The sequence below is a fragment of the Lactuca virosa genome, chromosome 2 (genome assembly GCF_052849685.1).
Source record: "Lactuca virosa cultivar CGN04683 chromosome 2, Lactuca_virosa_CGN04683_v6, whole genome shotgun sequence".
Taxonomy (NCBI): Eukaryota; Viridiplantae; Streptophyta; class Magnoliopsida; order Asterales; family Asteraceae; genus Lactuca; species Lactuca virosa.
The window spans coordinates 249,473,293-249,495,402 of record NC_136427.1 but is presented as its reverse complement, the minus strand read 5'-3'; the positions used below and the strand labels follow the sequence as shown (position 1 = coordinate 249,495,402).

At 32.0% G+C, this 22,110-nt stretch overlaps 1 protein-coding gene across 1 annotated transcript; it reads right to left on the bottom strand.

Moving 5' to 3' along the window:
• Positions 1-19,345: 19,345 nt before the first annotated feature.
• Positions 19,346-21,363, bottom strand: LOC145158395 (protein FAR1-RELATED SEQUENCE 5-like). Its single transcript, XM_079077299.1, has 2 exons — positions 21,356-21,363; positions 19,346-21,263 (listed from the first exon to the last, which is right to left on the bottom strand). The coding sequence occupies exons 1-2, from the start codon at positions 21,361-21,363 to the stop codon at positions 19,346-19,348; spliced, it is 1,926 nt and encodes a 641-aa protein (XP_078933425.1).
• Between the last annotated feature and the right edge of the window lie 747 nt (positions 21,364-22,110).

The window sequence follows — 22,110 nt, the reverse complement described above, 5'->3', positions numbered from 1 at the left end:
GGTCCTACCATTGCTTCCAAGTTATTTAGCAGCTCACCTATACTAGTCAATGTACTTTCATTGAACAGGGTGCTTGTCTTTATGCAGTCAATTGAGAACTAATGGAACTCACATGCATAGTTGACCAAACTGGAATGGCACAGAAACAAAAATATGTCAACACGATAGGTTACAAACCTTAAGTCGTGTGATAGCGTTTAATAATAAGTTTACTCTCGATTAGTTCTTGAAACTTTTCAAGATCATTTAGACTCCCACTGACCTCTTGACATATAAGATTCTCTTGTCAAGAAACATTTCCTGACAAACAAATATTCAGGAGTTAGTGAGGATTCTTGTCAAGACAAACACTACACACAATTGGTCTTAGTTGGTCTTTGTCTTATTCAAGACATCACAACTTACCAATTTCAAACGTGCAAGATTAAGAAAAACATTTCTTTTGGACCACTCCCGAGCCTTCGGCATGACTGGACTGCCTCGCAGGGCCTACAACCTATCCAGACCGCTCCCAAGCCTTCAACATGACTGGACCGCCTCGCAGAGCCAACAATCTATCTGGACCGCTCGTCAGGCCTTCGGCTAGACTGGACCGCCCTGGGTCTGTTAGCCTTCAGCACACAGCAGGACCGCCTCAACCCAACCACACACACATGTCGACATATATATAGCAATTAAACACATAACCAGTCAACAGACAAACATGCAGATCTTACAGATCACTAAGCATGGCATCATCCTATCTATCAGGATACATATCTAACAGATCATAACAGCATAACAACATCCTACCTTCCAGGATACCGATCTAACAGATCATAACAACACTCAGTCATAAGATAAACCAGGATAGTAATCCAACAGGGTCGGCATTGGTGCCTTCAAACCATAAGTACAGTGAGGAAAACTCACCTCGCACCGCCGAATACACAAACGATCTCTGGATGTTGGCTGCCAGATCCCCAAATCGCCAGCATCAAGACAATACCCCATCAACAACTGATTCCATGAACAATCTCCGACTGCAGATCCATTATCACATGCGCACTAACAATCACCAAAATGACAATCCATCATCATCTAGCCACTGACTCATACTATGAGTCCAATTTAGGGTAAAAGACCTTTTTACCCTTCCTCAAGCATAGCCCAAAGCCGAGGCCCAACTAATGACAAAAGGCCCAACATCAAAATAAACTCCTTAAGTCCGATTATGGCCCAATTTTCCAAATTGGGCCTAATTCCTTTCATGACCTTCACTCAAGAAGATCCAACAAGCCAAAAGCCCAAACCATAAACTCCCAGATGGCCCAACACAACCAAATGCAAACCAAACCTGAATCTTGATCCAAAAAGGTTCAAATTACTTCAAGGCCCACACTTGGCCCGATTTTCAAAATTGGGCCCAACTCCTTATTGGGCCTTATCCAAGGTCCGATCCTCTAATTAGCCCAAAAAAACACTTATCCAGATAGTCCATTAGGGCCCAAGTATCAAAGCCCAACAGATGGCCCAATACCCGAAGCCCAAAGCAAAGGAGCCCAAAACAGTTGTACGCTCAGCGTACACAAGACCTTGTATTGACCAAGATACGGGGAGGCTGACCAAGTACGTAGGGCGTACTCCTCCCTACGCGGGGCGTACCCTTGCATAGCCCAAAAACATTGTTAAGTGCTTAATGGATTAAGCACTTAAGCCCAAACTTCATATCCATGACTCAAAAGCACTCTAGAACCATAAAGTCTCAAACTTTAAGACTTTGGTCGACCATAAAGGGCTTAATACATGGTCTTAATCGATAAGACCTCCTACAAAAAACAAGGGACCAAACTAGCTCAAGGGACCTCATTTTTATGTCTTAGAACCCATCCTAGGGTCTGGAAGGACAGCCCAAAACGTCCAAAACAAAGCATGCATAACAATGGGACTTTTGGGACTATAAGAACACCAAAAAGCTACTACAACAAGATATAAGCAATCCACGCACAAAGGTAGAAGCTTTTTACCTTCTGCAGCTTCTTCATGAAGTGTTGATCAAAGATCTACAAGCTTGCTTCACTCTTCAATCACCTTGATGCAACTTCTTCTTCTCCAACCACACAAGAAGCATACTATTAGCTTATACACACACTCTAGAGAAGCTAGGGTTTTGCCAAAATGACCCAAGGACCTGGAGGCTGGAAAAAGATGGGAGAAATGGTCCATAAGATGCTTAAATACCCCACCGACATCAAGAATTAGGGGTTTCACCCGGAAATACGTACACCATGCGTACATATGCGTACGTACAGCGTACTAGGCACGTCCTAATACGCTTAGCGTACTCACATGTACGCCCAGCGTACAGCTCCTACTCCATAAATCACCATTTTGCCACTAGGGCTTCCCATGGCCACTTCATTCCAAACCAAGGACCAAAAGTGACATAATTAAAACTCAAGGGATGGATTTCAAATTACTTGAAAACCGGGGTGTTACGTGATGGATGAAGATTATTTTTCATGTTTTAAATTTATAAGTATGTCATTTTTTGTTAGATCTTAGAATTCTGATCCGATCTTATGATCATGATCTTGGAGAGTCGAAAACGATCCCAATCAAACAACCTTGATCGATGATATATATATATATATATATATATATATATATATATATATATATATATATATATATATATATATATATATATATAATGGGTGAGCATTTGGACCGGACAGAACCAGACCTGGAACTGGACGTTTTTTTGGACCCCGGGCTGGTTATCGGTTCTATGATTTCATCAAAACCGGTCCAGTTTTTTTACCGGTTCGGTCCGGACGGTTCTGGGTAAAAACCGGTTTTAGACCTGATTTTTTTTTTATAAAAAAAATCAAATCTATTTTCTTTAAACAAACATATCTCATTCATTTTAAGTTGGATTGACATACGATTTTTTTCCAACGTGTAATTTAGAGTTTTTAGATGAGTTTAGACTATAATTTTGTCGTTTTTGGTGTTATATTCAATGAATTACATTCTTTCAAAGTTGGGATATCAAAGCTGAAATATTTCAGCTTTTCAGCTATTATTTAAAACTTTTGTATTCTTTGAAAATCTTTAAACAAACATATCTTATTCGTTTTATGACAGATTGACATGTGGTTTTTTCCAACATATAATTTAGAGTTTGTAGATGAGTGTAGACTATAATTTTGTCATTTTTGATGTAACATCCCAACCGTCAGGTATCATTAATTTTCCATTTAGATTTCATGTTTAAGGTCTACTCGACGAGTTGAAGCTACGACTCGTCGAGTAGCAGCGGGCCAGGACACGTCAATTAATGAATGACTCGTCGAGTCGGCATGGGGGACTCGACAAGTAGGAGCTGGCAGTGGAAACCCTAAGTTTCAGGGTTTTTGCACCCTATATATTGGACCATTAGCGCCTCCCACTACCCTCTATCACCCCTTGAGAGCCAGAAACCCTAATTCCCATGAGTGAGAGCTTGGAGAGTGTTTTGGAGCTTTGAGAGGTGACTTTTGTGAAGGAAACTTGTAGATCAAGAGGCTAGCATCAAGGATTTTGTGTGGATCCAGAGTCTACTTCAGTTTGGGCACATCTTGAAGGTAATAAGCTGTTACCTTAATCTCTTTTCTTCTAGAATCATTCATATGAGAAAACTAGGGCTTTCTTTAGTTATTCATGAAGGAATTTTGGGTATGGGAGCTAGATCTGAAGTTGAAACTTCAGATCTGAACCTCTTTTGAGTCCTAAGTCCATAAAGTTTCCAGCTCTTGCAAGGATGAGACTCTCCTAAGGTGTAAAGCTCCATTAGAAGCTTAGATTGGTCATTTAGATCCTTTAGGGCCTTGCATGCGTGTAAAGTTTGCAACTTTACGTGATAAACATGCCTTAGAAGCTTGGATCTGTAATCTGGAACCTTGGCATGGCTTAAAAAGTGTCTGCATGGATGAAGGTCTGCAAGGACTCGGCGAGTTGCATAGTCAACTCGGCGAGTCATATGAAGATGGTCATGAACTCGTCGAGTTGATGAACAAACTCGACGAGTCCGTTGAAGATTGCCTTGAACTCGACGAGTCGTTCGAAGACTCGGCGATTCGGCTAGGGTTTCTCCTAATTCTTGGACATGTATGAACTCGGCGAGTTAAAAGGGAACTCGACGAGCCAATCAAGGATTTCACGACTTCTCGAGTTCAGGAAGGACTCGACGAGTCGGTGAACTACATTCGACGAGTCGAGTCAACATGGACTGTTGACTTTGACTTTGGACTTTGACTTTGACCAAGAGTTGACCAGTTGACTTCTGAGGGTATTCTGGTAATTTGGAGATTTATGAAAAGGGTGTTATGGTAACTATAGGTGGTGGAGTTCGTGTTGGTGATCCGAGAGTTGAGCTTTCTAGTTTCAGACGACAGTTGCGAGGTGAGTGATCCTCACTATACTAAGGGGTCTAAGGCACCAAGGCCGGCCCATTGGATATGTTATCCTAGCAGTGGTTATGTCGAGTATGAGTTAGCGTTGCATGCTAGTGGTTATGTCAGTTAGGTAGATCTGTAGGACTGCCTGTGTTGTTATATGAATATTTGCATGCTTAGTAGTTATGTTATATGTTGATATGTTATGTGGGATGGGTTGAGGTGATACTGCTCCGTGCGGTAACCAACAAATCCGGGAGTATTCCAGATATGAGCTGAGGGCCTGGTAAGCATTCCAGACTCATACTGAGGACTCGGGAGTATTCCAGATATGAGCTGAGGGCCCGGTAGGCATTCCAGACTCATACTGAGGACTCAGGAGCATTCCAGATACGAGCTGAGGGCCCAGTAGGCATTCCAGATTCGTACTGAGGGCTCGATGGTATTCCAGATACGAGTTGAGGGCCCGGTAGGCATTTCAGACTCGTACTGAGGGCCCATGGGTAATACAGCTTGTAAAGCTGTGGATCCATTGCATGTTGTTCCGTTTGTTATGATATGTTTATGTGGACTGTATGTGTATCGGTATTTTGGGGGAACTCACTAAGCTCTCGGGCTTACAGTTTCAGTTTATTGTTTCAGGTACATCAGGGGATCGCGGCAAGGCGAAGGCGTGATTGTACAGCTCCTCATGTTTTGTCTATGTTTCAGGAAAAACTCTGATATTATACATTTTGAAAACAAAGTTGTAATGAGTTTTAATGGTTTGAAATGTTTTTAAAAGTTTAAATTGGTTTGAATTTTTGGGTGTTACATTTGATGTTATATTAAATGAATTACAATTGTTCAAAGTTGGGATATCAAAGCTTAAATATTTCAGCTTTTCAACTATTATTTAAAACTTTTGTATTCTGTGAAAATCTTTAAACAAACATATCTCATTCATTTTAATTCAGATTTGCATTCGGTTTTTTCAACATGTAATTTAGAGTTTGTAGATGTGTTTAGACTATAATTTTGTCATTTTTGGTGTTATATTCAATGAATTACAATTGTTCAAAGTTGGGATACCAATATTTCAGCTTTTCAGCTATTATTTAAAATTTTTGTATTTTGTGAAAATCTTTAAAAAGGTATATCTAAATTATTTTTAATTCAGATTTGCATACAGTTTTTTCTAACATGTAATTTAGAGTTTGTAGATGAGTTTAGACTATAAATTTGTCATTTTTTGTGTTATATTCAATGAATTATAATCCCTCAAAGTTGGGATATCAAAGCTGAAATGTTTCAGTTATTTTTAAACTATATTACTTTTTATTAAATACTAACAACATTTTTATTTTGTGTTTACGTAGATATTGCACAAGCTTTAAACATGTTATATTTAGATAACAAAGATAAGGGGAAGAGACCAATGGAGGATTAGATTATAACATTTGTTATACATATTATTTTAAAGTTTAAACTATGATTTTTGGTGTTACGGTAATTACTTTTGTATGTTTGTGTTAAAAATTATAACTTTTGTTGGTAAACTTGATTTATATGTTAGCTGCTTTTATTTGGAAAATTAATTTTGCAAGTTATAATATTATAGATAAAGTTAGATTAGTTATGCATTAAATATGATAAAGTCAAAAACGTATTCATTTTAACGTATCAAACCCAAAATATTCATTGAACCGAAATATTTCAACTTTGATATCCCAACTTTGAAGGAATGTAATTCATTGAATATAACGTATCAACCTGGACCCGGTTATAAAGGGTGAGATATTTTCACAACCCTTTCTTTCCCCTCTCATCAACGCTTCTCGTCAGAGTAAACATCATACTCTGGACAAGTTTACTAAGGTTCTAGTTAGATACCAAGACCAATTTTATTTAGAATTTATATAGGAAATTTGTTGGGAACTACCTTAAAAACTGTTTAGGACATACATTTGAAGGCGTCTCACATTGGCGCAACAAGGAAACAATTCTACGTATAACTTCTTATATAAAACAAGTGATTTGGTGTTTTTGTCCTGATTGTTTAAGCAAAAAATGGTGTACAATCAATTCGAGATTATTTTACAATCCTTGAGTCAACTAGGTTTGCTAGCAATATCGAGAATGAGATTGAGTTAAAAAAAAGGGTTATTTCCATAAAAGACCTTATATTTTGATTTTTTTTCTTTTTAGACCTAAAACTTTTTCCTTTTTCGAAAAAGACCCAACTTTTACCTATTACTTGTTATTTTAGACCCTAGCAGGTTACCAAAAGGAAATTAAGTATTTTCATTTCATAAAAAACCATACATTTTGTATTTTTTTCCAGTTTAGACCTAAAATGTTTTTTTTTAATTTCAAAATAAACTCAACTTTAAAATTGGTTACAACTTTTAACCCTAGTTGTATAAGGTACTTAACTACACCGATTTAATGAAGCTTAACTTCGTTCATGCTTAAAAACGTGATTATATCTTTCAAATTAAAATGAAATCCTAAATTTTATTTTGGTAATTATTATAATTATCTAAGAATCAATAACAGTGATATACAAACACCATGTATTGATCTAAACACCATGTATACATAAGATAGATTAATAAAATGAGGTAGTAGGCCAACTATTCGATTTTCTTTTCTCTACAACAAAATTTCATAGTTTTGTCAGTTTTGCTCATTCACCACATTCCAACCATTGTTAATAATGCCAACCATCGTATTTTGATATTTAAGTGTGCGGTATCATTCTTGTTATTTGGATTTTCAACTTATGCCCAAATGGTTTCATTCCCAAAATATAGTTTTATGTATTCATATGTGATGTTAACATTTTTTAAGAAAGTCTTAAACTTGAATCTCATATATCTAAACAAAACTAATACGAATGTCTAGGATTAATATTTTTATGTATTTATTTGATATAATTATAACATATTATTTAATAATGGGCTAATGCTACAGAATATTATATGACTTTGGTTTAGGAGTATGATAGTGAGTGCGTTTGTTAACTGTTCTAAAAAAATTGATTAAAAAATTCGGCCAAAAAAATAATATAGAAAAGTGAGAGAGGAAAATATGTCCAAACTCACCAAATAAGTATAATAAACAAACTAAAAAAATTATTTTGTATACAGTTTGTTAAATTATATGGTATTTTTTTTCTATAAATAAAAAAAAATTGTTACTATGCTAAAAGATTTTTCTTAGCCATGTATTATCCATGTTACCAAAAAATATCAAATTAACATCAAACTTTTTATTAGCGGTAATAATAACATTTTCTATAAACAATATATCAAGTTTAATGATATAATATATATCCAATATAAAGTTTCATTATATCTTTTAGACAAAAATAAAATTTTGCAATTCTTTTAGGTTATATTCGCTCCAAAGATAATAGATTAGATAACATTTTTTAGTGTATACATATATAATTTCTTTTTCGGTGTAGTTAAGAAGTACCTTATATATTTGGTCTTGAAGATTATAACTAATTTTAAAGTTGAGTTTATTTTGAAAAAGAAAAAACATTTTAGGTCTAAAATGGAAACAACTACAAAATATTGGGTCTTTTATGAAACAAAAATACCTAATTTACCTATTGGTGACCTGCTAGGGTCTGAAATAACAAGTAACACATAAATGTTGGGTCTTTTTCGAAAAAAAAAAATTTAGGTCTAAAAAGAAAAAAAGTCAGAATATAGGGTCTTTTATGAAAATAACCCAAAAAAAATTTATATTTTTTTAAAATCTATTTTGTTACCGGTTTTACCTTTGGTTCATCCGGTTTTTCACTAAAACGGATTTTTTTTTTCGGTTTAATTGCAACCAGCTTTTTAAAGTTTGTGAATCATTAGTTTCCAATTGAAGTCTGGTATTTTAAGGTGTAAGATCCGACCTACCATAATTATTTATTCTTCAAATTTTATAGCTTTAATTTTAATTCGGAAACCTCTCCACTTTCCATACATTCCTTTATCAAACGACGTATTTTTCACCGGGGACACACATAGTAAATAATTATGTAACTAACTTTATTATTATTTATTGTAAAGTTATAACATAATTGATAATTATATGACCGAGAGTACGTGTCTTTTGCATGTAGCTTGTTCTTATTTGACTAGATTAAATCCGGTAAATATTATTTTGTTTGGTTAATAAAAATTTTCTTTTAGTTTTACGAATATAGTATATAATTTTGCTTAGATGTGTCTTTTCTACTTCGCTAATTAGTCCAAGAAGAGGGTCATGTGTGCTTAATTTGTCAGTAGATATTGCATTAAATGCAATGTATCGTATAATCAGAACACGACGCAACTATCAACAACCAACTCCCTATCTAACCCATAATTTCTTCTATTTATTGTCCATACAAAAGTAAGCACTTTCATAAATTCCTTTCATTATTTATTTTAATATTTTATCTTTTTAAATTCACGTTTTAATATTTTCCAAATACATATATACTAATTCTTTCTTTCTTTCTTTTTCTTTTTTTTTTTCTTTTTTTTTAATTTATCCTAAAACATGTAATATTTTCTTTTAATAATTCTTCATTCAAATCTATCCTAATAAATTAAAATTATTTTTGACTTCCTCATGACTTTTGTAACATGTCATTATATAGATGTAAGAATTACTTAAATTTTACATTTTATTATGTGGTATTTTTATTTTTTTTATTAATTAACAATCCGTCATATATATATATATATATATATATATATATATATATATATATATATATATATATATATATATATATATATATATATATATATCTTCTCTTCTCTTCTAATAAAGCAATACTAAACTCGCCACGTGTCATTCCAATAACGTCTTCCCCTTCATTGTTCCCGCTCAAAACTTGTAACGGAAGTTCCCATTTTGCCCTTGCAATCGAAAAACATGTTGTAAATCAGGAAAAGGAATACTGTGAATCACTAAATCACAAAATTTCAAATTCAAATTTCAATTATACCATACACAAATGCAAAAAATCTAGAAGATAATATTTGTTAACTTTATCTCTATCTATCTATGGAATATGGAATATTGATCCCAATAAATCAGTCAATCAATTACGTTCCCGTTACTCTTCCTAATTTAAATATTTGTATACATATACACGTTTACCGGTTTACGTTCCTGTTTCAATAAGATTTCAGAGGTAAAAATTTCATAATCAGGTTAGCAAGACTACATTGTTCTTTACCTTTTAGATGTTTTTTTTCATTCACATTCTTAATCGATTTCAACCCAGTTTTCATTCTTGTTTCAATACGATTTCAAAGGTCAAAAATTCATTCTTTTTTATTAAAATGTTAACCATTTACATTGTTGGACCGGCATTTGGTTCTTTATTGTTGCTGTATTTTTGTTATAGGTTGCTGTTTCTAAAAACCAATGTATGTAATACAAAATGCTAAGTTGCAATTGGAAGGGCAGAAAATTCATACATTTTTTTTTAATTTCTAACTGATAGATGTATTGCATATAATTTTGTTTTATATAATTATGTATCTGTCTGTGTGTGCAATTAAATCTGCATATAATTTTGTTGCTCGGTTTTTTTAATGTTTTTCAGCCACATCAGGTTTACAATCCTTATGGTTCTACTATACTTGGAAGGGTATAAAAGTCAAACTTATTTTTTCTACTTGACTCAATATAAATAAATTACATTAAAATTTTGATTATTTTATAGTTTTTAGTTTTAAACCTCGATTTAATATGGATTTTATTCTTGAAACACTATTTCACATTATGAACAATAAAAATTAATTGTCTGTCTGCAATGATGGTTAATTTCTATTTGTGTCTGCTAAACTCAATTTAACAATGTCAAAATAGAAAACAATTAGAATAACACACTTGAATTATTCCAAAAAAAATCAACTTTTTACGGATTTAGTGAAAACCCGTACGAGATATAAAAAAATATAATGAAAAACAAAATTTTTTGTTGGTTTTTTATTAGAGATAACAAGTGATGAAATGAGTTCAAATTTGACAACTTAAATATTTGATAGGTGGATGAATATAAATGGTGAGACTGAGAGAATAAGAAAGTTTCCTGACATACAAAGAAAGGGAATAAACTAATAAAACAAAAACAACTCTTATGATTATCAAAATTATTTCTTAAACTAATGATTTAGATTCTTTCAAGACTACAAGTCTCCAACAATTTTCTTCTTACATATTGAAAATACAAAAATACCTCAGTGAAAGCTATAGACTCATGATTGCCCAAAATGTCCTTTATGCATCGAGCTCTTAACAATTCTTATCTTACCCTTTTTTGAACTGATAGTTGATTTGACGTAAATTTTTATAATATCTATATCAATGATGTTTTCTAGGTGTATTATGTTTTGAACTTGCAAGGGCATTAACTTCAATTGGAATTGAAACCCATAAACGAAAAATCTACTAATATTAAAAAAGCGGGAATCAAAAATTTTCAGAATATACGGGAGATAATTTATCGATTCAAATTTGCACAACAATCAAAGTATATATCCTGAAATTATATCTGTGGAAAGTATTCCACAATACCCTTTTTTGATTATCTCCAAAAAAAACCTAAATTTTTACCTGTTGTTTATCGGAGGTTAATCGGAGGCTTCCTCGCTTTAATCATATTAGACCACGTAATACGAATTGAAGACCAACACAAACTGAGCCACTATGCATGAACTCCTCTTCCTAATCTTTTGAAGTAATACAATCTTCTTCCAGGTGTGGTTCTTTTTGTCTATTAACAAATCAGAATCAATATTGAAGATTACCTCATACCATATCAAGCCATCCACCGATTATTTCCCTCTTTTGTTTAAATCGATGTTTGATTTTTTACTTTATAACCTCAAAATTCTTCGTTGCAAATCATCTTCTTATGAATTGAACACATGCTTACAGTATAATACAGAAATCGTTTTAGAGAAATAGAGAATAATGTATGAGTCCCTAACTGTAACACCCGGAATCTGGAAGGTTAATTAAGGAAGGATATCTTACATTTAAGAGGACAACTCATCGAGTTCAAGGGGGAGAACTCGACGAGTGGGAATGATTTTGGCATGCGGGAAATTAAGAACCAACTCGACGAGTTGGACAGGTTTTGGGAAACCCTATATCTGGGAATTTGCACCTATTTAAACACCTTAACCCCCATAAGCTGGCCTCGTTTACAGCCTCCATTGTCCCAAACCTTAGCCACGAACCCCTAATCCACTTTTGAGAGTTTTGAGCCATTTTTGTGCATTCTTTGTGATTTTGAAGAAGATGATACTTGAAGAAGGAGCAAGGACGTGTAAGAGAAGAGTAGATCCAGAAGTTGAGCTTCATTTCTGGTTCATCTGGGGTATAAAGCTCCTACCTTGTTTATAGTATGTTTAGATCTAGTTTTAGGAGGTTTTTTTTCCATATTATGGTCCAAGAATGTTGGTCTTTGGGACTTGGACATCCCACGGGGGCAAACCTTTCAGATCTAGGGTCTATAGGGGACTTCATGGCATAAAGGTGCCAACTATATGGCCATGGAAGTCCCATGCAACTTGTGGACCATCTTTTTGGCCTTTTGAGCCAAGTAGTCTATGCATGCAAGTAAAGATAGGAACTTTACGTGACCAAACTGTCCCTAGAGTCCAGATCTATGACCCTATGGCTTATCTTGAAGTTTTGATGGTTTTTTAAGTTGTAACTAAGCCATTTTGAGCTAGGGTTAGGGCTCATTTCTTCTAGGATGGGTCTTAATGGGTAAAGTCGGAAACTTTACCCTCCTAGAGGTGTATTCGACCCAGATCTGGAATATGGGATTTAGACTCGAAGAATAATGGCTTAATACATTAAGAAAGCTTAACAGACTGAAGAACTCGACGAGTTGGGTCGAAAAGTCCCGATTCTGTAAAAGGAAGAACTCGACGAGTTCAAGGATGGACTCGACGGGTTGATTGGAGAAGTCCCGATTCTGTGGATAGAGGGGAACTCGACGAGTTCGTGAAAGAACACGACGAGTTGGATCGCGATTTCAAGGTTTTATGATTTATGGAACTCGGCGAGTTGATGGGCCAACTCGGCGAGTTGAGTCAACCCAGAATGTTGACTTTGACCAGGGTGTTGACCTTGACTTTGACTTTGACCAAAGTTGACCCTTAAGGGGTCATGAGTATGATAGGGTAATTAAGGAAATCTTTTATGTATAGGAGTTTGAGTTTGGTGGATTGTCGGAGCCGAGGATTTCCAGCTACTTTAAAGCATTTGAGGTGAGTTACCTTCCAGTAGAAGTGGGTCGAAGGCACCAATGCCGGCCCACTAGTAGTTGTTTATAGTTGAGATGATTGTCTTTGTGATAATGGTCTGGTATGCCACTATATGTTATGCTTTATGTGTTAGGATGATATGATATTATGTGATAGTGGTAGGAGGGGTGAAATAGTCACCGGTTACCGGTTGAAAGAGATCGAAGGGGTAGACAGTACTCATATATGCCTAGCAGTATGTTTATGATATGTCATTATGTGGTAGTGGTAGAGGTGAAATAGTCCCCATAACCGGTTAAGATAAACCGGAGGGTAGGTCGGGCACCCAGATATGCCTAACAGGGGTAGGTCGGACACCCCGGTATGTCTCACAATGGTAGGTTGGGCACCTCGGTATGCCTAACATGGGTAGGTTGAGCACCCATGTATGCTCAGCAGGGTAGGTTGGGCACCCAGATATGCCTGACAGTTGGTGTTTATGTGGTATGATGGGGGAACTCACTAAGCTTCGTACTTACGGTTTACAGTTTTGGTTTCAGGTACTTCTTCTTCAAAAGGAAAGGAGCCGGCATGACTGCAGCGCATCACACCACGATTTTCCGCACTATGATGTTCTTGGGATTTGTACTTTGACATTATTATCTTATGACATGTTTTGAGACTTATGACTTATGAGTTTTTATGATATGAGATAACTTAATGATGTTTTCAATAATCTGTTTTATAAATTATTAAATTAAAAATAAAATTTTTGGTCTTGGATTTTGGGATGTTACACTAACATAAATGGCCCCTGTATTTTTATTATTTATAATTGTATTCCCTTTTAGTTGTAATTTTTGTAGGTACTTCGTTATTGTTTTTAAATTAATATATATAATTAACGATTTTTCAATATTGTTTATAGTAGTAATCTAATTGGCTTTTTATTTAATTAATTTTGTAAATGGATATTATTTACATTTGAATCATAAATAAGTTTTGACAAATAAATTTTAAAATTTGATGAAGTTTTAATTCCCATTTAAATATTTATTTGTTAATATTTTTTCAATAAATTAAATGTGCCTATATAAACCGTAAGATCTTTAATTGTGGCTTGGAAAAAAACATAAAGTTTCATATATTTTTGGACTATCACAACCCTTAGAACACCAACCGATATTTTTTTATTATTATTTAATAACTAAAAATACAAGAGTTTATGTTATTTCATATTAATCTCAAATAACACTATATACATCCATTCAAATTTAAAAGATTTATCTTTTTAATTCAATATCGCTAATCTATATTCTCATTATTCTTCATATTTATTTATTCTTATATTTAAAAAAAATAAGTTATTGCATATCATGTTTTCTATAAACTTATAAAATTTCTTATATTTCATATTTTAAACATTAATATGGACTCTTTTAAAACTAAGAAGAAGATAAAATTAAATAATTTATATTTGGATAATAGAAAAAATATACATTTAAGAAGAAGATAAAATTAAATAATTTATATTTGGATAATAGAAAAAATATACATTTGTACACTATATTTACCGGTTAAACTACATCTTCTATAAATGTTATCAACTCAAATTGCCCTAATGATACGTTTCTTGTATATGTTACAGCTTTGTTAATCAACATTAGTAATTCCATTCATAACTATTTTATTTATATGTTTGTGCAAACTCAAATATGAACATCTATTATGTTCAAGCTAGACAAAAAAATAACAAAGTTATACTTGGATAATAATTAAAAAAAATGTATAAGCAAATCAGTCGGTACAAGTTCATCGACATCACATGCTTTACAAAGGAAAGAAAACGGTAAACTACTTAATTATTTTTAAACTTTTTATGTTTCCTTTAAACATATATATAAAAAAAAATCTTACATCATCAATTTTTTTTATCATCCCTTTATGAATATTATTTTTCATATAATATTAACGCTTTTTTAAATATTTGTGCATTTCTCATAACAATTTCTTTTTCGAGCCAAATCAAAAGGAGTTGTACATGAAAATAAAAACGTATTCGCATCTAAATCAAGTGCAAATATGTCAAAACGATCCATCTAAATGTTAAAACTTTATTATCCAGCACTTACAATGGTAACGAAATTATTTTACCATTTCATCTTAAAATATATGTTATTATTTTATCATCTTTAACAATGTATACCTTCAGGGACGGTTCCACTATGGTGCCCATAGTGGCACCGGCAACCCCTTATTTTTTCGGATACAGTGTAAAATTTTCGAATTTTTGATTTTTTCTACATTTGTGCCACTAAGTAAAATGACAAATGTGCCATCGGCAACACCTACTACGAAATCCTAGGTCCGTCCCTGTATACCTTCAAACTTTTTTCTCAACCATTCATTTTTCCAATAATGGATTTGAATCACCATTACCAAATATCAAACAATGCTATACATTTTCAAATGATATTATATCCATTAATTCATCTACAATAACATTAAGTTCATACACAGGTTAACTTATGCAAATCATAAAATAAAAGGAAGAATGCAAATTTATATTCCAATTATTGGTCTACGATCTGATGAAGACAATAACGATGGCCAAATGTTGAAAACATACGCTATGGTATATCAAAAAGTAATTATTATACAAAAATTTAATTATATTTGTTTATTCAACCCTTTTCAATTATATACACTTACATGATTAATTATTTTTATGTCAATCTTAATTAACAGATTACTTAGATCATGGTGATGAGAGTGTTGTATGTCAAACATATTTCGTAAAATTATGGAAAGATAAATTTGTTAGAGGTCAAAAAAAGGGACTATAATTTTTTTTTATGTTGTGATTATGACAAAGTTCAACTACAAGAGTTAAAGAATCCACCTCCAACTTATGAAAATCTTTATCAAAGGTTTGTATGTATCTTAAAGATTATGTTTTTTCACATGGACAATTTTATGTTGCTTTATCTAGAGTTCAAATAAGAGAATGATTAAAGTTGTTAGTTTTAGATAATAATGGTAGAATTACAAATTAAACTTCCAATATTGTGTATAAGGAAGTTTTTAGAAATTTATAAACAATTACTATTAGTTTTTAATTTGTAATTTATTGTGTTGTATTTATTTAATTTTGTTATATTTCTATTATATCTAATTTTTCGTATATCAATATCATTTTCATTATTGAATGTGTTTTTGTTTACACTTTATTCAAATTTATATTCTGTTTTTATAAATCATAATTATATTAAATATCTCCACATACATAACGTATATCAAATATATATATATATATATATATATATATATATATATATATATATATATATATATATATATATATTACTTTTAAACAATCTATACAAAAGTTCTATTTTTTGATATATTTAATTTAATAAAATTTTAAAAATGTTTTATCCGTGGTTCCCACAGGTTTTAACATAGTGTCAAAATATTTAGTTACTAAATCCTGAAATATTATTTCTAAAAATTTCAAAATCCACTTTTTTGGTAAGAATATCAAAATCATTTCAATATTTCAATCACAAATCTAATCTTATTTCAAAAACCTTTTAAATCATTCATAATTTTAATGAATCCTATAAAATAAAGATTATATTATTCTACATACCAACTATACAAATCAAACTTATGCTACATTTATTTTGTTCATATTTTATTTTATTTGTTTATATAATATTTTTAATAATAACAACTGTGGTTTCCACGGGTTATAACATAGTGTGTGTGTATATATATATATATATATATATATATATATATATATATATATAGAGAGAGAGAGAGAGAGAGAGAGAAAGAGAGAGGTAGGTTTAAATGTTTCTCACATTTATTGTGTGTTAAAATGCACCAATAAAAATTTAGTAAAAATTATATGTATATTAAATGATATCCATACTTATAATTCATTTTTATGGAAACAAATTAAATTCGTCATTAATGTCAATAATACTATTCTTTCAGAATGAATTCGTATCTAGAAAAATTAAGAGTGTATTCTAACAGAATGAGAGTGTATTCTAGTAGAATACAATCTCGTTCTTCATATTCCATGCAACTTTATTGTATTTTAAGTGAGTGTGTCATGAAACAAAAAACAAACTCATATATAAAACCTAGACGCGAATTCATTCTGTAAGAATGTTATTCCTGACATTAATGATGAATTTTATTAGTTTCTATAAAAAGTGAATTATAATTATGGATATCATTTAATATACATACAATTATGGAAATCATTTAATATTTATCTCTATTTAATTAAATAATTATTTAATTTTACTAAATTTCTATTGGTGCATTGTAGCACATAATAAATATAAGAAAAACATTAACCTAGCCCTATATATATATATATATATATATATATATATATATATATATATATATATATATATATATATATATATATATATATATATATATATAGGAAAAGTGAGTGTGAGCCTGTAATACATGTAACCTTAGGTGTGGAACCATATATACTACGTCGTTTTCTTTAAATTATAAATCCACAGTGATTTCCTTGGTTTTTTTCTCGAGCCCTAATTTTTCAATCTTAGCTCTTTTCCATCGATTTTGTTGTGGTTGTTGCTATTATCATACGATTCTGAATCTTCCTATTCTTCCTTGACAACGATATTGGTTTGCCATAATGGGCTACAAGTTCAGCTTCTTCCATGGTCTTCGTATTGCTCCTCAATCCCCATTTTATACAACCCTTTCCCTTATTTCGTTCTAGTAAGTTTCCCCTGAAGTTGAATATTTGCATCAAATCTTTCTTCCTTTCCTGTTCTGATTGTAGGATTTAAAATGTTGAAAGACAAGACGTGGGTCCCGAATCCATTTCTTTGCCATTTGATTTTGACTTCTGTTTTTCATGTTCCAGTGGGTAGCATGTTATTGTGGTTTTTTAGTAGTGGTTTGAATAATTTGCAAAAAGTTACAGTAACATGTCAAAATTCTTTTTAATTTATGTGAAAGTTGTATTAGATTGAATGGCTTGTACACTAGCAGAAGGTAACTGACATTATATATCTTATAGTTCTTGCTTATTGGAATGCTTAGTAGGTGTTTGATGTAATGTCTAAATGAAATAAGCCATTAAAAATACATAATGTAGTAGTTTATTATCTAAGTAAGGTGGATGTAGTTGAAATTATCCGTCTTTTAAAAGAAATAAGCTACAAAAGTATGAAGGTTAAAAGTATGCAATGGATATTTCAATATGTTCGTTGTGTGTATATGCTATTTAAAGGTTTTCCAATTTCCATGACAGCCAAGGATGCTTCTTGAGGGAAGATCATGCAAGAATCTAGGATGTTTGACAAATGGCCAACTTCAAGAACGAGGGACAGAGATTAGATCATGAAAAAACAACTGAAAGTAACAATTGATCAGAGTTGAAACTTGCAGCAACCCAAATTTTTGCTACTTCTAGTTTTTTAGTTGGCGGATTCTTATTTGTTAGCTTGGATTTTTTGTACTTTCAAATTTTTTCTAAATTGAGTTTTTTTTAGTTGGTCATTTTCTAAGTTGAGTTCTTTTCATTTGGGGAATTGTATAAACCAATTTTTACTGATGCTTATTATCTTGTCAATTTCCTTGGGTGTTTGAATTGTATAAATTATAAACTTAGAATATTGTATTTGTTTTAGACATCAAACTCAGAATATTGTATTTAGTTATGATAACAAAGACCATAATATTTTCTATGTAAAATTTTATAACATTATTACTTGAACGAATTTTGTTATATATTCAATTTTCCCAGTTTCATAGTTCTGTCAATTTTTTAAAATTCGATACTACTGAAATTTACTTGTTATATATAGCGACATACTTATATCTTTTTACCCGTAATAGCAACCTACTTACATTTGTTTTACTGAAAGTAGCTACATATCCCCTGCAATTGATTCCTTAAATATGATTAAAGTCACAAATAAATACACATCTAATTCAAATGGCATATGGTTACTTTGAACGTACCTTTTGTAACCATTTACAAAGACAAAAAAAGACCAACATATAATAAACAATTAGATACACTAACTAATAGTTTAATATATATTTAGATCAAGAGATAAAAACCATTAAACAAAATCTCAGGTGCATTCATTCATTAATATTTCATGTTTCTAAAAGCATTCAACGGATTAATATCTATATATATCTTAAAGTTGCATAAATTAACCAAAATGTGTTGTAAGCTCTCTCTAAGGAAAAAAATAATGGTTCATGAGGTAAACTGATACCAAACAGAAACCAAACACAATATGCACAAAGCACACATCCTCATAGCATCAACGAGAAACACATGTAGACAACAAAAAGAACCCATCCACCTGATTACCCATTTTCATCGCTGTTTTTCTGCTACGGATTCGTCCACCTGATAATAATGAATATAAGTATGGCGCGAAAAAATCATGAAGAATCAATAAAATATTAAAATTACCTTTCTTTTTGGACAACCAGTGGCATAATGACCTGGTGTTTGACAGTAAAAGCAGGTTCTCTTTTTCTTCACGTTCTCTAAAGAAGACTTAATTCTAGTTGCATTTTTTGGACGCCCTTTCGTATTTGTCGGAGCAATAGGATCACGAACAGATACAGATAACTGAGGTGTCATGTCTACTTGAGAAATTCTCTTGTAAGGATTTTGAGAAACATTCTCAAATGCTTTAGGCTTTTCCGAATCTTTTGATCTTCTAAAAAATTTATCACGAAATTGTTGAATTTTTCTATCTCTGTAGGGGAGTCACTTGCTTGTTCGATTGCTTTATCGTAGTTTGAACGAACACACCATAAAGTTAAGGCACTAACTCCATTTTCACAATTCATTTCTTCTAGTGCAATGTTACCATTACCCACCTTGTACCTAGCACCAAGTGTCCACCTTGGTAAAATATAGTGATCAGGAAGGTTTTCAACATGTCTTTTCTTCATCACGTAAAGGCTATGCTTGCATAATATCCCATATGTTTCATACTTAGCACATGAACACATGACATTCACATGATCCATAAAACGAAAGATAACAATTCTCCAATGTATTTTATCAATATTCAGATGGCCAACCCTGTATTTGATTTCTTCTGTGGTTTTACTTAAAGTCTTATGAGTTAAATTACAATTAGCTTCTATCCATTCTTTTTTGATAACCTCAAACATTTTTCTCGTATAAAAGTGACCTGCTTTTGCTTCTATCGGGTGAACAGAAGAAAGGATCGGACTGGAGTTCATGGTGTTAAAGTCTTCATCTTCTTCGGCAGCCCTTCGAGAGTCAACTGCTTTATCATATTGGAGTACAAATTCATTCAACATGGTCTTGGAATTAACAAATCCGTCAAAAAATGAATGAATGCTCTCGTTTCTTCCACTTGTAGTCATGCCAGCAAAGAAAACATCTTTCAAGAAAGCTTTGGCCCAATGTATTCGTTGGTTATACATATCGTTTATCCAACTGTTACTTCCGATGTTATACTTACCGTGAATAACTTCCCAATTGGTTTCAAATTCTTCAATTGTATCACTCTTTACCCATTGTATATAGGCCTCTTTAAAATCACTATAATGGGCTACAAGTGGTCGTAGATGTTCCAATTCATGCTTCTTAATGTGCCATGCACATAAACGATGTCGAGTGTTTGGAAACACTTTCTTGATTGCATTACCCATAGCTTTATCCTGGTCTGTTATCATTGCCACTGGATACTTGCTAAACATACAATTTAAGAAATGCTCAAATAGCCATCGAAAAGTTTCTTCTTTTTCATTTTCTAGCAGTGCACCACCAAATAATATAGACTGGCCATGATGATTCACACCAATAAACGGAGCAAATGGCATCTTAAATTTATTTGTCATGTATGTGGCATCAAACACAACGACGTCCCCAAATTTAGTATATGCCTCTCGTGATCTTCCATCAGCCCAAAAAACACTTTTAGGAGACCCATCTTCAAACCAATCCACGGAAAAATACTGATTACTATCTACTAATGCTTTATCTTGGAAATGTTTGATCAGCCCATAGAACTCTTTACCTTTATATTGTTTACGTTGTTCAGATAAAACATCGGCGCATTGCTTTGAGGTAACATCGACATCATATGAAGTTTTCATTGCATTTACAGCCTTTTTAATTTGAGAAAGCCTCAACCTTGATTGACCTAGTTCCACCATAAGAGACTTACAAGCCATTGAGCGGTGGATCTTCCCATGAGAACAATGTTTCATTACTTTGGTAGGACTTGTACTCAAACTGTGATTATGTGTGTCATTAAACACATCCACAAACCATTCCCCATCTTTTCCTTTTGATATCCTAAGCATTGCTTTACATCCGGTCCTCAAATTTCTACGACGTTTCTTAGCCACCCCACATAAACTATTGCCCTTCAAACTTTTAAAGCCTTGTTTATTACACACATAGGTCTTCCGGTAAGGCTCATTTGTGGTCTTATTTTTAAAGCTCCAATGAACACGTATACCGAATCCATGAAGAAAGGCATATTGGTTATAAAATGTATATGCATCCTTAGGTGTACTGAAATGCACGTAACTTTATTTTCATCTAGAACGACATCGTATTATATGGTTCCACACCTAAGGTTACATGTATAACAGCCTCACACTCACTTTTCCATATATATATATATATATATATATATATATATATATATATATATATATATATATATATATATATTATATATATATATAGAAGCTGATTCGTACACAACAACTTTTCTCCATACACAACAATTTGTGCTATAAAAATGTTGTATTGTACAATCCTATAAAACACAAATTGTTGTGTATGGAGAAAAATTGTTGTGTACGAATATATATATATATATATATATATATATATATATATATATATATATATATATAAAGTATTAATTCTATTAAATGTTTAAATCAATCCTTCGAGATTCATGTTTATCCTACTCTTTCTAATCTTTTATACTTAAGGCACAATCACCGATATTACCTTTTTAATTATGGCACTTCAATTGCAAGAATCTTTCCAAAATAAATCAAGGTCAACTTCTTACATAGATTTCTATTTATGGTATCAATCACGAAGTTTTTTTCCTGGTTCAATCATACATATCGCATACACAAATTCTCATATATTGTTATCTTTTTCAAAAATGCTTAATGTTTATATCTTAATATTAAACTTTTATTTTTAATAAATTTGTGTAGTATATGAGTTTCACACCTAATACTCATATTATATCAATTAGCAGTAAAATTATAACCGAGTTTCCCAATTTAATAAGTTTTTCTTTTGAACTTAAATTTTGTATTTAACCCTAATTTAACTATAATAACACTGAAAATTTTAAACTCATTAAACTTTTATTTATTTCAATTATTAGTAT